This window comes from Aplysia californica, unplaced genomic scaffold, assembly GCF_000002075.1.
Source record: "Aplysia californica isolate F4 #8 unplaced genomic scaffold, AplCal3.0 scaffold00390, whole genome shotgun sequence".
Lineage (NCBI taxonomy): Eukaryota > Metazoa > Mollusca > Gastropoda > Aplysiida > Aplysiidae > Aplysia > Aplysia californica.
The window spans coordinates 274,004-289,511 of record NW_004797660.1 but is presented as its reverse complement, the minus strand read 5'-3'; the positions used below and the strand labels follow the sequence as shown (position 1 = coordinate 289,511).

General features: G+C 39.8%; 1 protein-coding gene across 2 annotated transcripts; it reads right to left on the bottom strand.

Annotated features, from left to right (window-relative positions):
- Positions 1 to 3,013: 3,013 nt before the first annotated feature.
- On the bottom strand, positions 3,014 to 15,153 carry LOC101855886 (metallo-beta-lactamase domain-containing protein 1). Of its 2 annotated transcripts, none has more exons than XM_005103798.3 (7): positions 15,075 to 15,153; positions 11,688 to 11,864; positions 10,029 to 10,127; positions 8,942 to 9,105; positions 7,752 to 7,866; positions 5,341 to 5,486; positions 3,014 to 4,100 (listed from the first exon to the last, which is right to left on the bottom strand). In XM_005103798.3, exons 2-7 carry the CDS (start codon positions 11,737 to 11,739, stop codon positions 3,984 to 3,986), a joined length of 693 nt encoding a protein of 230 aa, XP_005103855.1. In that variant the 5' UTR covers positions 11,740 to 11,864; positions 15,075 to 15,153; the 3' UTR covers positions 3,014 to 3,983. The 2 variants fall into 2 exon arrangements, with proteins under 2 accessions (XP_005103855.1, XP_005103856.1); XM_005103799.3 differs by lacking the exon at positions 15,075 to 15,153 and adding an exon at positions 15,018 to 15,057.
- Between the last annotated feature and the right edge of the window lie 355 nt (positions 15,154 to 15,508).

The following is a 15,508-nucleotide window of genomic DNA, read 5'->3' as shown; positions in this document are numbered from 1 at the left end:
CCCCCCAAAGGACATACACTTACATACAATCGAGAAAAAAAGATAGAAAAAGAGAGAGCACGCAAATGAAGGAGTGCGGTTTCATAAATTACATACAATATCTCATTCATGTAAAAATAATAGATGTCTATAGTGGTAAAATAGTGAATAGCTTTCCGTTTCACTCAGTCTGTTCATTTCATAATCAGTTTTAAATTGGTCTTTTAAAATCTTTTGTACAACAGTATTGCATGCTTTCATAATATAATATTTTAAAACATATCAGGGCCTCTGAATAGAGAAAACACACTGCCTTATAGCCGTGAATACAACACAGCGTTTCATAAAGCCTACTAATGAAATCATGAATTCCACACCTGTGTGCAGTTAAATCTCGTATAAAGTATACCATTCACAGTCACTTCGGCAACAGTTTATGAGATCTTTGGAAGAAACTAGTCAGCATATAAATTACATTTATTCACAACAGCTTAACTTAAAGCATCTGTCAGTCTAAATACGTCACATTTTGCAAGTAATATTAATGCATTCAAAAGTCAGAATTCAGCGCAGACTGTATGTGCAATAAATTTTACTAAAAAAAGAAAATTCTATGAGAGAAAAACATTTTTTATGAAAACAAGACATGTCCATTAACCCATTTCATCAACGCTTCAGGTATACTCCTAGCTGCAGCGCGCTTCTGTCCACCAAGCTACGACTATTACCAGTCCACAAAATCGAGTCCGAACTACTTACCTAGATTTCTATTGAAAATAACAGGTCACTTGTAACTTGTGAAAACTTCCGCTAGCTTGTTTTGATCCAGTTTTATGCTAAGTACGAATTAGTTTTGTTGTCATGTCACCGCAAATCAAGGTTAGAAAGCGAGCACCGAAATCTCTGTGAATGAGAAGAAAGAGAAACAACCACCAAAAAAACCAACTGTGCAAAGGCTATTTTTGTGTTTGTTAAAATACGCGAACTATGTTCTTGGTTTTGTTTTGGGCATAAGCAGCGAAGAAAAAGAAAGTAGACATGATACATTTAGAAAAACAAGGTGATTTGATTGATTATAGTGCCATGAAAACTTCGAAGAAAAGCAAGATCTAGACCATACTATAAGTTGCTATAGAGGTAAATTGAGTGCCGGTGAGTCGTAGTCAGACGAAGAATTAGATCGTTTTCTCTGCTCTTTCCTTCCTCCATTTTCAGAAAATTCTAAGCGAAATTTCATACAGATAGCTTAAATAGTTTGGGCACAATGCATGTCTAAGGTTAGTGTGTCGAGTTCAGACTGACTTTTTCCCCCGGCCTACAGCAACGCAGGGTACAAAATAGTAGAGGTTTTACTGCACTCGTAACTGCATAAGGTTATATGAGCGCCAAGAGGTGAATGTCAACAGAGAATCCTTTACAGAGAATCAGGCTTACTCTGCTCACCTCTCTAGCTTCAACAGCACAAAGTCTGCTTCGACTATCAAGGCACCCTGGAAATAGAGGGTCACAATAGAGGCAAATGATAATAGATTAGGAAAGAAAAAGCAGCAGTTCCCTGTTGCAGTTCAGGTACAGTTATGAACATGACATTGATGAATCAGCCCATTTACAATTTTACTGTGCATAAGAACAGGTTAATGTCCCCACTTTGGGAATGGCCTAAAGACGCTTCAGTCAGTAGCACCATCCCTGGGGGTGGCGCAGGGTGAATTGGGTTAACAAACTCTGTGATCTTAAGCACTATGTGCCCTTTTAATTTGATATGGTATATCATTGGTTTTCATTTGCGAAAGATTACCTATAGCAATGCCATAAAACATCCAAACTGGTCTTTTAAGTTAAAAAAAAAAATGCCGAACTTCACGTCCGCTTAGAGTGTCAAAAACACACAGGAGAACAAGGAATGAATATAAGACACACGATAAAATACGCACACAAGCACACACACTCACACACTTCAAAACCAACAGGGACAAATATGGGAAACAAAAAAATAATCCCCATTTCATAGGCAGTTATTCTTCTTATGACTATCCATAAATAAATTACAAGAACACTGGAAATAATGTTGGGACATTAAACAATGTGGGTGCTATCTGCTTATTGATTAAATGTCTAGATTCATCTTCTAATTCACAAATCCAACAATCTTGATACAGAATGGTATTGGAAAAGTTACAGTTAAACAGCATTGAAACAGTCCCACAAATTGCTGGAAATATAGGATGTAGCCAACTGAAGCTGACTGATAGGATTTCTAGAACTTCATGAGGAAATGTCAACATTGTAAACAGTCTATTAACAAACAGATGGTTTGAAACATTTGACGTCTCTGAAAGTCCAGAACTACCAGGAGCAAATTAAGTACAGTATAATCCACTTATATTGACATTCGATTCATCGACATTTTGACGTATCGACATATTTTCCAATTACGAAATTTTTCCTTCAATATCTTCACGAAACAATTTCTCTATATCGACTTTTTTCGGCCCACTCTGCTTTATCGACATACTTCCTGGGTATCTGGCGAAGCACACGAACATAAATGGGGGAAAAATCCACACTAACGGTCAACGCATTAGTTGTTCATTAAGTCCGCATACCCGCCCAGTAGCCTCGACACACCAGGCTTTAGAAGGTCATACTGGGCCTACACAGTGTAGTCTCCAACACAGTATGTAAAGTGCCTCGCAGACGTGAGCGTCTCGCGCGCTGGGTATCATCTCCCTACCCCCTTCCCGATCGCTGACTCTCCTTCCCCATCCCATTCTCAGTCGGTTGCTGGCAAGTGCCACGGTCAGTGAGTCAGTGCCTCGCCTTTCCTTTTTCCCCAGCAGGGCGGTCATAAACAGGCCTTACAAGGATGTTATAACAAAGTTTGTGCTGGTGTGTCGTGTGCACCTCGCCTTGCTTGGTCTTTGCCCCCCCCCCCCTCTCCTCTGCCTCTAGTTAGTTTCAAGAATCAAGGGAAGCAACCAGCTTAAATAAGTAGTGTTGTCTTTTACAGCTGACCTCCCCTTGTTTTTTCCTCTTTGGCTGTACATTTTCATTTATAAACATTTATATATCGACATCAAATCCACTTCCCAAAGCATGTCGATATAAGTGGATTATACTGTAATTAACATTCACATCCAATTAGATCACAAGGCTGAGATCAAATCACGACACTCGCTAAAAAGCCAAAAAAAATTCACAAGATCAAAACCTTTGAGCTGATGATGCATTTTTCAACTACAAATATCACATCAGAAATGAAAGCCAAATACTGGGAGTCTCTTAATGGCTTACTTCATTTATAATCCAAATGATGCAATGTGATGTGATGAATTGAGCATATTTATAATACATTTCTCATTCAATATCAAATCAGGAATAAAAAAACAGAATCCTGCAAGGAAACCACTGACGCCTGATATGTCTGCATACATTTATTTCCTAAACCTGATACCTATGTGAGGTCTGTTTTATTAAGAAGGTGTGCTCATTGGTCAAATGGACCTGATCTGTATGATTAGACTAGAGCATGTGAAGTCTTTCAATGGCCACCTTTGAAAGGATCAGCTATTGTCAAAAGGGGAATGGAGAAACATTTCTGCAGTGAGCACAAGGCATAAGCACTGAAAGCTTCTTTAATACAGACCATCTTTAAGCACATAAATATATTGTTCATATTAAGATGTGCGTCAGTCACAATTACCCACCATTAAGTCTTGATGATAAGATGAAACTTTCATTATGTGTTCCTCAAGCAATACGGTGGCCCCTTGCCATCTGGACTTGCTCACTATGCATCCTCTGTCACTTTCCTCTGTTCTGTGTGTCAATCAGCACTCTAGATTGTCCATCACTTTCCCTTATTCTGTGCGTCAGCCAGGTGTTTAAGTCTGTCTGTTCCTTTCCCCTATTCTGTGCATCAGCCAGGTGTTTCGTCTGTCTGTCCTTTTCCTCTATTCTCTCTATCTGTCCCTCTCCCCGATTCTTTGTGTCCAGCGCGTCGTTTAATCTGTCTCCACAATGATACACTCTGACTTGGTCGCAGACACAGTCTCCCCACAGCTGAAGAATTCCTCACTCAACATGACAACTCGAAGCTGTTTCTTGCTCTCTTTCGGGACCTGAGTCCAAGGGGTGAGACAGAAAAACAAACGATATTGAAACAAAGCTCAGCACGAGGAAACGAATGTAAGAAGTTCCAGACTAAGTAGAAATAAATTAAGAAATAGCCATTGCGCAACAATAAATTGTAATCCGTTTATAATTTAAAGAATATTTATTCAATCGTAAATGTTTTAGGCCTCCATTGACACACTGTTAGATCATTCAACCCTTTTGTTGCCAGTGTGTGCATGTTCTTACAGCCAACACTGATTTCTGGGAAACCGACGGGGGTGTGGATTCGGCATCTCTCATATGTTGAAGCCCATCGATGCAGTGTTGGTATTAGCAGTCAGCGAGTTAAAAGAGTTATACATACTGACTCATCACCACATGTTTCTCTTTGGCAATATTTATGTTACAGGGCCAGAACAATCTGAAAGGAGTGTCTAAGAGATCAAAGGCACTCAACTTTTTTGACACAGTCCTCATCCCTTTCTACTGAGAGTCTATCAAATTCAGAATGGATTTTGATGTACCGTCTGTACATTTACAAGCAATGACATGACACTGTCAAGAGTAATTCACTGCATTTGTAAAACTGTAGCTAAAAAGGTGAACAAAACACAAAATGATTGAATTTGTTTGAAAATGCCTTTGTCCACATAGAGCATATTGATCGTGTTATCTTTCAACAATGTAATTGGAAGAAACAGGTAAATTTTCTTTGTCAACCCTTCCAGGCCCAGCCATTTTTATGCACTCCCTAACCCCAGTCCCAGCCAATACAGCAGTATTTCAGAAAAAGAGGCAGGCATTCTGAAAAGTGATGTAGTATCTTTATAAAGAGGTTTAGATAGTAACATATAACAATGTTAAAGGGTAAATGAACAAATATTATGAATGTTAAAGTTTAATTAGGTTTGTTAATTTAAAAAAATGCACAAATCTGAAACCCCCCCCAAACTGAGAATATATGCTCTTGGGATGGTGGGAGGTACACGTGCTGCTGAAAATATATGCGCATGGGGCTGGGAGGGTTTGAAAACCCTTGCCGAAGTTGATCTCAATAAAAATCTGCAGGAGTCTGAATAAACAGCAAATTATATAAAAGCACTGCACACCCACTTGTATGTATTCTCTCATCATTTATTATCAAAAGACTTTTTCGTCTGTTTTATATTTGCAAGAAACCAGTAACAAGGATTATATAAACATAAACCTATCAACATAAAATGAATCAGGAAGAAATAGATTTACGTGAAACATAGCTCCATGGCCCGGCACAATATAGTCGGCCTCTCGGAGGATGTTGATGCGACATTTCTCCTGCAGGTACGGATTCTCGCTGTGGTCTTGCCACAGGCTCGGACAGTCCAGGTCAGCCTCACACTCAAAAAGGTCACCTGGAGAGTAAATAATAATAATAATCATCATCACCATCATAATCAGGATAAAAATAATAATAATCATCATCATCAAAATCATCATAAAAATAATCATCATCATAATCATAATAATAATGAAAATAATTACAACCATAATCATAATAACAATAATAATAATAAAATCATCATCATAATAATCATAATCATGATCATAATAATAATAATCATAATGATAATCATCATCACCATCATCATCATCATTAGAAGAAGTAGAAGAAGAAGAAGAATCATTACCATTATAATAATAACAATAATAATAATAATAATAATAATAACAATAATAATAATAATATGAAAAATAAATAGCATGTGTATAGCCCATACCCCCGGTGTGCAGCAAGCTCTGTGCACTAAACGCTATATTATTACTCCAACAGACCATAGAACATTCAGAAACATTCTCAGCTTTCCGGGAAGCATACAGGTTAAGCAGCTGATTAAGCGCTTAAACACTTACAAACTGACAGCATCTTTCGCTGTCTATAGCTGGGTACGCATTCTCACCTGGGTGAAGTGAGGAAAATTTGAGTAAAGTGCCTTTCCCAAGACCACAACGCCGGGTCCCTGACGGGATTCGAACCCATGACCGTACGGTTGCGAGTCTGAGAGCCTAACCACTAGGCAATCGTGGTATATTTGTATAAAGAGATGCACATTGACACAGTTTTTTAGCTTTAGTAAGATTTTTAGTAGAGTTTTTATGGCACTAGCAACTGCACAAGGTCATATGATTGCCAAGGGGTGGGTGTCAATAGAGAAGTCTTCACAGGGAATCAGGCTTACTCTGCTCACCTCTCTAGCTTCAACAGCCCAAAAGTCTGCTTCGACTATAATGGCACCCCGGAAATAGCGGGGTCACAAGAGTGTGACAAACATACAAAAGAAGTAGAGGAAAATGAAGATAGTAAGGATTAGGAAAGAAAAAGAAGCAGTTCCCCTGTAGCAGTTCAGGCACAGTTACATATCCATATAGTAAATATCCATTTCTCTTGAATAGAACTCAAGATTTTTGCGACTGAAAGAAGTGATATCGCTTGGTTTACGTGGTGAAATTAGCGAGAAAATAGCCGCCAGTTTGGTAACTCCAATAGCTAAAGAGTCCTTGAAAACTTTAAAATGTCATATTTTCTGCCTTTTATGAATGTTTTTCAGTAAATTTCACATGGAAATATGTTTTTAAACGGACATAAAAGAGGTTAAGCCAATAGATAAAAATTCGATGAAAATGTCCAAACTGGCAGAGAAATATCTGTTTCTACGATTTTGTTATTTTGACGAACGCCTGATTTCACCATGCTGCCTCACAAATGATGCGTCAACGTATGTCAAAGTACAGCAGATGATTAAAAAGTGCACCATTACCGTATCAACAATTATACAAGAACAGAGATAAACAGAAACAAAAAAAACTAAGATAAAAGCAAAAATAATAACCCCCCAAATCATAATAAATAAAAACACATATAGGCTACTATGATAAACAAAAACCCAAGCACTCTGATAAACTTTAGTCTTTAGTAGAGGGTTTTAAGGCGCTCGCAACTGCATAAGGTCATATGAGCGCCAGGGGATTAGAGGTGTTACAAGAGAGTAATAAACATAAAAAAGAAGAAGGGAAGATAAGGACGATAGATATTTGATAGGAAAGAAGGAGCAAACCACACCAGAGCATCCGCCAACCGCCCGCCTCTGATAAACAAAAACAGCAAAAACTATATAAATACAAAAGCACAATAACTATGATAAACAAAAACGCAATAACTGTGGTGAACAAATACAGAAGAGAACAGAAATTACTACAAAAAAGCAAAAACTATGATAAACATCAACACAAATAACATGATCATAAATACACAAAAGAAAAAAAAAAGCGATTATCTTTTTTTCTTTTAAACAAAAAAAAACAAAACAAAGTAAACCTAAACCAAACTTACCACACCCTAATTCAAAAACAGATTTAGTGATTTTTCCCTCTCCCAGGCTGTGAAGTCAAGGGACATGACTCTTATCTTTACCGTGGGGACAAGATAATTAGGGGAGTAGCACGCCCTCGGATGACATCACATTGAGCAGCGGGAAATAGGCCGACGTCGTCCGAGAGACACTCACTGAGAGATTCGGTCGCAGACAGGACAGGGACAAGGCAACATCTATCCTAGACGGGGGCCCCCTGACAGACCTGACTCATCGGACGGCCAGGTAACTTTACACTAGGCCACTCACCAACGACAGCAACGGTGCCCAGGTTTGTGTTCTTGACCACCACAGAGACGTCGTTGCCGGTGTGACCGGGGGTCGGCCAGACCTCCACGTCCTCGTCAATCTCGTACGGAATGCCCTGCGACAAAAAGTTCGTTTTTAGTCTTGCAACACAACAAGATCACAATATAAGTGCTGAAGATTAGAGGTGTTACAAGAGAGTAACAAACATAAAAAAGAAAGAGGAGAGAAAGGACGATAAATCGTGACCTCAGTGCTTTCCTGTCGTATCTCCATTTTTTTAAAACAATGAAAATGTGACTTCTTCTTAAGCTCACTCTTTGTTATGAACTGTTTTCACGGTTTAAAAAAATGGATATATACGACATTAAAGCACGGAGGTCGCGAAATGTTTGATCAGAGACACTTCGCTACCTTAAAATTACAAAGTTCTATCTATTCAGAACCTGGTTTTGAGAAATTTTGGTGTCAAACATTTTGAGTTTCACAACATGTCAAGCTTTTAGGAATGCAAATCTTTAAATATCTTGATAACGACTACGATTTTGTTAGAGGGAATAGAACATTTGGTATCTGACTTCTTGGTCTTTGTAACTCAAAATGGCCAAAGGTGCCACATAGAACTTTGTAATTCTAAGGTAGCAACTCATCTATGGAAAAGGGGCTCTCGTGGCCTAGAGGATAAGGTGTTCGCCTCTCATTCAAAGGTCCCGGGTTCAAATCCGGGTAGTAACCAAAAAATTTTCTTCTCTAAAATTGTCTCCTTTCGCCTCCTTTCCTGCTCTCTAGCAATGTTCTGTTGTCTGCTTTCGTCTCCACTTTCTGCCCCCACCCCCTCACCTCCTTTGCCCCTTCCTCTGGGCTCCTAACTCTTTCTGCAGCCTTTCTACTGCTTCTCCTTGACTCCTTACTGCTGTCTTTCAGCCATACCCCTGATCTTCTGGTAGGAAAGATCTACACCCAGCCTTCTCGGACAAGGGCGACAAATCTCAGAGGTCCCGCATGCAAGTAGCACACATTAAAGATCCCTTGGTGACCTAAAATCAATAAGAGTAGAGGCTTCGGCCGCCACTCTGGCAAAATTCAAAATTTCCTACCAACTAATATGTTTAATGTGTCCCGCGCGCTCATTCATATGACCTCATGCAGTTGCGAGCGCCGTAAAACACTACCACCCTCATCTGTGGAATTACCTCCTTGAAATCATGCAGCAGGTACTGGTCCCCCCGACAGATGTCGTAGCCCACCACAAACAGCGCCTGTGTGAACAGGTTCAGGTTGCCCACGTGGTCGCTGTGGCCGTGGGAGCAGACCACGTACTGGATGTCCTCCGGCTTCAGGTTATGCCCCGCCAGACCTGGAAGAACATCAGTCGAAAAATTGCTTGACCCTTTTTGAGCCACTGTTCATGGTTATTTGTTTCAGGAAGTAGCATCCCTGCATTTCAGGCATGTCCATTGATGCTCCGATGCTCTCTTCAAATTATCAGAGGGTCAAAATTGAGCCTAAACCAGTCTTCCCGTCATGTTGCCATATCAGCTTTTACCGGCTTTCCCTCTGTAGAGCCATACCAGATTTTACCGGCCTGATGCACCCGCCTTCAGCGTAGGCCATTCTAAATCTAGATGCAGATGTCCATGGCCTTTGTATGTGAAATTTCATTGAAATACGTCGCTTGGCTAAAAAACCAAAGCAATTTCTTTGCTACACCACCTGAACCTCTGCAAAACACTGAAATAATTTGGTTCTGGGAAGCCATCAGCTGGCCGCCATTTTGGTTCTGCTGAGCTGACCTGCTGACCTATTCATGGTGCTAGGAGGGTTAAGACAGTTATAAGTAAAATGGGGAATATAGGGCATGAGGAGAGGGAGGAAAGTCACGCTATCAAAGGTGAAAACTGGCCTTCTTGGACAGGTGGATGTCTTACAGTGTCCTTATAACGTTAAAAAGAAACACGCAAGGGAGGATTTTATAGGAAGTGGCCGTTTGCACGGGTGATTGTCTTTATCAGGCGGTCATAAGAGCAGGTTAGACAGTAGTTTGTTTCAGTAAAGAGGCACTTCGACACAATAACGATCATTTGTTTTTGAGTCAAGAAAAGAGCACTAATAACAGAGCAGCAGGTTGTAAGTAGCATATGACCTGTCAGAAAAAGAATTCAAGAAAAAAAATGGAATTTCATGAAAGTCTTATCGGGGTACTTCAAACGAAAAAAAAAAAGTGAGACAACTCCTATTCGATTGGAGTGCTTGGCCTGAGTAAGTCTGTCATAGCCTCACCTTTGAGAACAACATCTTTGTCCCAAGGGCTGCCAGTGTCCACAATGATATTGCTGGGACCTTTGAGGAGAGTGACAGTGGCACCGGCTCTCGTGGTACCTGAAAGAGAAACCACAATATTCTTCAGTACAAGAGCTTATATGATTGTGTCACGACGCGGCGGAAACGGGCGCTCCTCAATTTTTGGGCATGTGGAGTTATTGCTATCATCTAAAATCTTATTCATTTGCCTCGTTTTCAATGGAAAAAAAATATACCCATCTATCTTGAAAAGACGTTGACATTTTTTGTGATTGAAGGAGGTGGGATCACCCCGTTTCAGTGGTAAAAGAGTGAGAAAATGACTGTCAAAGTTCAATCACTTCAATAGCTTGAGAGTTCTTGAAACCTGAAAAATGACATATTTTGTGCCTTCGTTCAACGTTTTTCGGTCAAATACACATGGACATGTGTTTTTATATGGACATAAAAGATGTTGATCAAAATAGCCAAACTGGCAGAAAAATGCCTGTTTTTTTTTCATTTTCATCATTTTGACAAGCGCCTGATTTCATCAATTTTATCAATTGTCTGGCTGAACAGCCATAATGTAAACAGCATATATCGTCGGCCTAGTGATAAAACCAATTAAACCAAAAAATATTATTTTTTAAAAACTATTGGCTCTATCGATAATAATTGTCCATTTCATAAGTTCACTCATGGACAGATCTGAACTTTGTCTAGAAATATCTTTAAAACATTAGAAATTCCTTACCTTTGTACTGGAAAGTCACTGAATTGTGAAGGCATTTCCCCCTATTCGGATTACTGTCTTTTCTCCTCATAATTTTTTTTCTTCACATTTTCTTTATGTTGCTGTTGTTGTTGCTATTGCTGCTCTCCCTTACTCTTCGAGCCTCCTGTTCTTCTACTTCAAATGTAGTTAATAGACCCATTGCTGTGTTCTGCTTTTTCTACTTCTAGTAAATTTTCAACATTGTGACCGCTGTTTTCACCCGAATTGCCTCTCTAGCACTAAAATAACTGCAGCTGATAGTATGGAAGCGATAAAATCGTCCTACACCTCTTCCTTCTTCTTACTCCTCCTCTTCCTCCCCCTTTTCCTCTTTCTCCTTATCCTCCTCCTCCACTTCCCCCTCCTTTTCTCCTTTTCTTCTTACCTTCCTCCTCCTCCTTCTTCTTCTTTTTTTTTTCTTCCTTCTTCTGATGATGATGACGATGCTGATATATAATGTAACACAAAAGATCACAACGATTGAAACAACAGATCAAATATGTTTACGGCAAGGCTGCACTCAGACGCTGGTAGCGTCCGACACTAGTGACAACTGTATCATTTCATTTAGTGCTAGTTTCTTCTTGTTTTTCGGAACTATTCCCGATCCAAGTTTTTTAGTAATGACTAAGCCTTTGTTTTCGCTATTTAGTGGTTGGAGGCAAGCTTCTGGGGTTAAAATGATACATAGTGTACCAGGTTTCGGGGACTGTAGAAAAAAACTCCGGGAAACGGTGGGAAAAACTCAGGGTTTAAAAAGTAAAAAATGAGGAAAAGGAAAGGGAATAGAAGGGTACTTTCTAAAGACGCACCATACCAATCAGCATTGATTGATATTGAAAGTTATTATAATGCAATAAGTCAATAAGTCATTTATATACCTTGTGTCTCCGGATGGTTGTAGCCTTCTTTCAGGACAATGACCTCATACATGACTGCAGCCACTTGTCACTTGGAGTGATAGATAATTATTCATCAAGTGCATCAACTGCACCGAGATATGAAATGACTGTCACCCTTTTCTGAGATCACAGGAAATCACTCAATCACCGTTTACACTGAAAAGAAAGCATGACTTAATAGATATTTCTACAGTATTTCATAGTATATATAATGGTTTCATTAAATCACTGTTTTTGTTTTCCTTCATTTACTTTTACAACACCAGACTCAAACAAAGATAACTATCATTCAGAATATATTCAGTTGTGGTGGGGGCAAAGTTCCCGGACTTCATTTAAAAATGTCTTCTAGGTACTGCGAGAAAACAAGACTGCTCGACCTTGGCAGTAGTAACCTATTTCTCATTTAGTCACCCCTAAAGCAAAAATTAAAATCCTTCACAAACAAACAAAAAATCCCTCCACTCTCCCTTCCCCCCCCCCCCCCCCCCCGTTCACATCTTACACACACACACACACACACACACACACTTTACACACATACACACCTACACACACGTAAACACGCGCTGTCCATTCCATTCACAAATTATCAACAAATCTCGAGAACGGTAAGCGAATAGAGTTTATTTTTGAGCCAGCCTTATCGACTTTAATTCTGTAAGAGCACTCCTTCGTCTCATGGGACAGAACGCTTGAAGCAGGCCGAACTATTACATTAAAAATATAGATCTACATTCACTGTCGATGTCTGGGAGGGGGGGGAGGGGAAGCAAGCGGGATCATGATGAGTTATTCTCACCTAGCAGATCTATGGCCTAGGCCTAAGAAAACGAAGTGGCTAGACTGCCAAGTGGCTAGACTGCCAGTCTAGCCGTACTTAGATCTAGGTTAGGCCCTATCGACTCAAGCCTGTTAAGTACACAGGTCTTATTTGATCTAGTAATTATTCAGGTTCAAATACATGCAAGTCAGTAAGGCACCGCCTTTTGGTTTTGTCTGAAATACAAATACTTTAGTTATTTAGTCATTGCAAACTAAAAATTTCATTTACAATTCAGCCATCAATATTAAGTACGGCTAGCCTGACAGTCTAGCCGTCCTTAAGTACGGCTAGCCTGGCTGTCTACCCGTACTTAAGTACGGCTAGACTGCCAGTCTAGCCGTACTTATCTTGGGCCCTATTAACATTAGAAAACAGGAGGTTTAAAATACATGCACTGTCATTAAGGCACCTGGTTTCGTCTCAAATACAAATACTTTAGGTACTGCACACTAAAAATGTATGTATTTACAATTCAGTAGGCCTATTTTTTGTAAATGGTCAGTCTAGCCACCATATTAAGAATACAGCTAGATTTCTAGACTGAGTCTAGCCGTCATTAAAATTACGAAGTGACTATTTCTCCGAACGTTCGGAGAAATAGTGCCGATCTTTATTTCTCCGAACGGTTTTCGGCTTCCGGTCTCGTGATTTTTTGCCTATTTATTGCGAGAGTTCGGCGCCAACTTTCATTCTGCCTTTGCCTCTGGTCTGGGAAGGAACACGTACCGCATGGCAAGCCCGCCTACAGACAACCTTCAGTAACACCCACCACACACCCATCACCATCATGCACATGTACACACACTAACTAAACATAACTAGTGGGCAACTTTTGAACGTATGACGAGCTGAACTGTGGATGGAGAGACAGTGTGAGTGAAAGAGCGGGTGAAAGGAAGAATGTGCGAGTGTATCCACAGGCGACAGCAACTAAAAGACGACGACACTGACCACCCCTGGCCTGGTCCACAGCTCACGAACAAAAGGAATGCAGCTCAGGCGGTGTTTTGCCTATATTATTGTCCATGGTTCGCAGGGAACAAGTGAGATTTTCTTTGTGTGTGCCTGGAGGGATGGGGTGGGGTATGAAAGTCATGCGGACGGGGATGAGCCGCGGGAGAGAACACGGGAATTGAATGAAAGAGTGAAGAAACTGAAAGAGACGAATGACTCATGAGTCCTGGAGTGAATGGATCCTGTGTTTCTATTTTTGTATACTTTGAACTGTTACTGAATAAAGGCTGAAATAAAGCCCGAAAAACAAACACACACACACACTCCTCACTCTCCACTTACTACCACACACAGACACACTCAAACACTCACACATACATACACACACACACACACACACACACACACACACACACACAGGAGCAAATTTTTGGGTCTATATCTATTTCAATTTTCAACAGCTAGTCTAGATGAGATTTTTAGATGAGTGTAAAAACGTGAAAAAGAAAGGTTTCATAACAGAAAGAAATCAAAATTAGAACAGCCCATAAACAACAACAAACATTAACAAATAAGGGCGTGTGTCCACCTGTCCGAAGAAGATTGGCAGTTTTAACCCTAAATGTGCGTAATTTTAAAAAAAGTACAGGATATTACATGTAAATTATGGAATCACACACATTAAGGGGCTTGCCAGTGTCAGTACATTGGTCGCAGCAGTGACAAACGCAGATGCCAGTTCTATGTGTAGTTATCAATAACCCTCCGTAGATCTAGATCTAGACAGCACACGAGTGAACACAACACATTACGTTTAAAAGCAGCACCTTTCATAGGCAACACGTCATATCTATAGCGAAAAACTGTTTGGAATTGTAGCATTTCTTTATATAAATATTTACGGCGGACATTTTTTGGACCGATTGAACCATATTGTATACGAACAATCTTTGGTAGGCCCATACTATAATTATAGATCTAGATCTATATAATATCCGAAATTTGGGGGAAAGGATGATATTTCAGAGTGTTCGGAGAAATAGTGCCCAGCTTTATTTTCCTGAACGTTCGGAGAAATAGTGCCCAGCTTTATTTTCCCGAACGTTCGGAGAAATAGTGCCCAGCTTTATTTTCCCGAACGTTCGGAGAAATAATGCCGGCCTTAAAATTAAGTACGGCTAGCCTCTTCCTAAAGTTAAAGAAAAAGGGTGAATCTACAAAATTGTGCAAAAACAACCCAAAACCCCTAACCATGTCCTCAACCTCAAAGCCATAGCAAAGGCCCAACCCCAACAAAGGCTTGATCTAGCGGTCTTGTCACTGAAACATAAAACAAAGACAAATGAAAATCTGCTTTGTTTATTGGTGGTGCCTCGCTGCAGACGCAGTTGTTGATCTATGGATGGTTTAGCCTACTCCAAAAAAAAAGACTTCTGCTGTAATGAAAGTCTGTAAGGAGGTTTTTCATCTTTCAAAACAACACATTTCACGTGTTCTCATAAACGTCTTTAAGCTTTAATAATACGTACAGTTAGAACTAAAATCTAGTCCAGTAACTATTTAATAACAAAAGCCGAAAGACGCACCATCAACGGAAGTCCAGCAATGTTTAGGATGTGGATGAGCCTCACGCATAGAATCTAGAGTTATCTCCTTCGATCTTCTATGCAAAAAGATTTATTTTAGCCGTTGGCAACAGATAAACTAACCCTGCTGTTTTGTACAGAAATTTCATTCGTGTTCAAGTATGTTCTGGAATTTACTTTCCAATGTTTTGTGGCAACAATGTCGAACTTTCTAATGAAGACAGAGATATCTTTTTTTCGAATAGCATCCACCTCCGAATAGAACAGTAGATTATATTCTAAGAGGAGACTATGCACTTAGAATCATTTCTAATGTTATCAAATGAGCATAGTTCATTGTAAAAACAAAGCCATAGAGTAATTACTGTAAGCCTATCAATTAGTAGATCTAGCCTGCCTAGAAGCTCTTCTTAAAGTGTTTTTTAGGGGCGGGG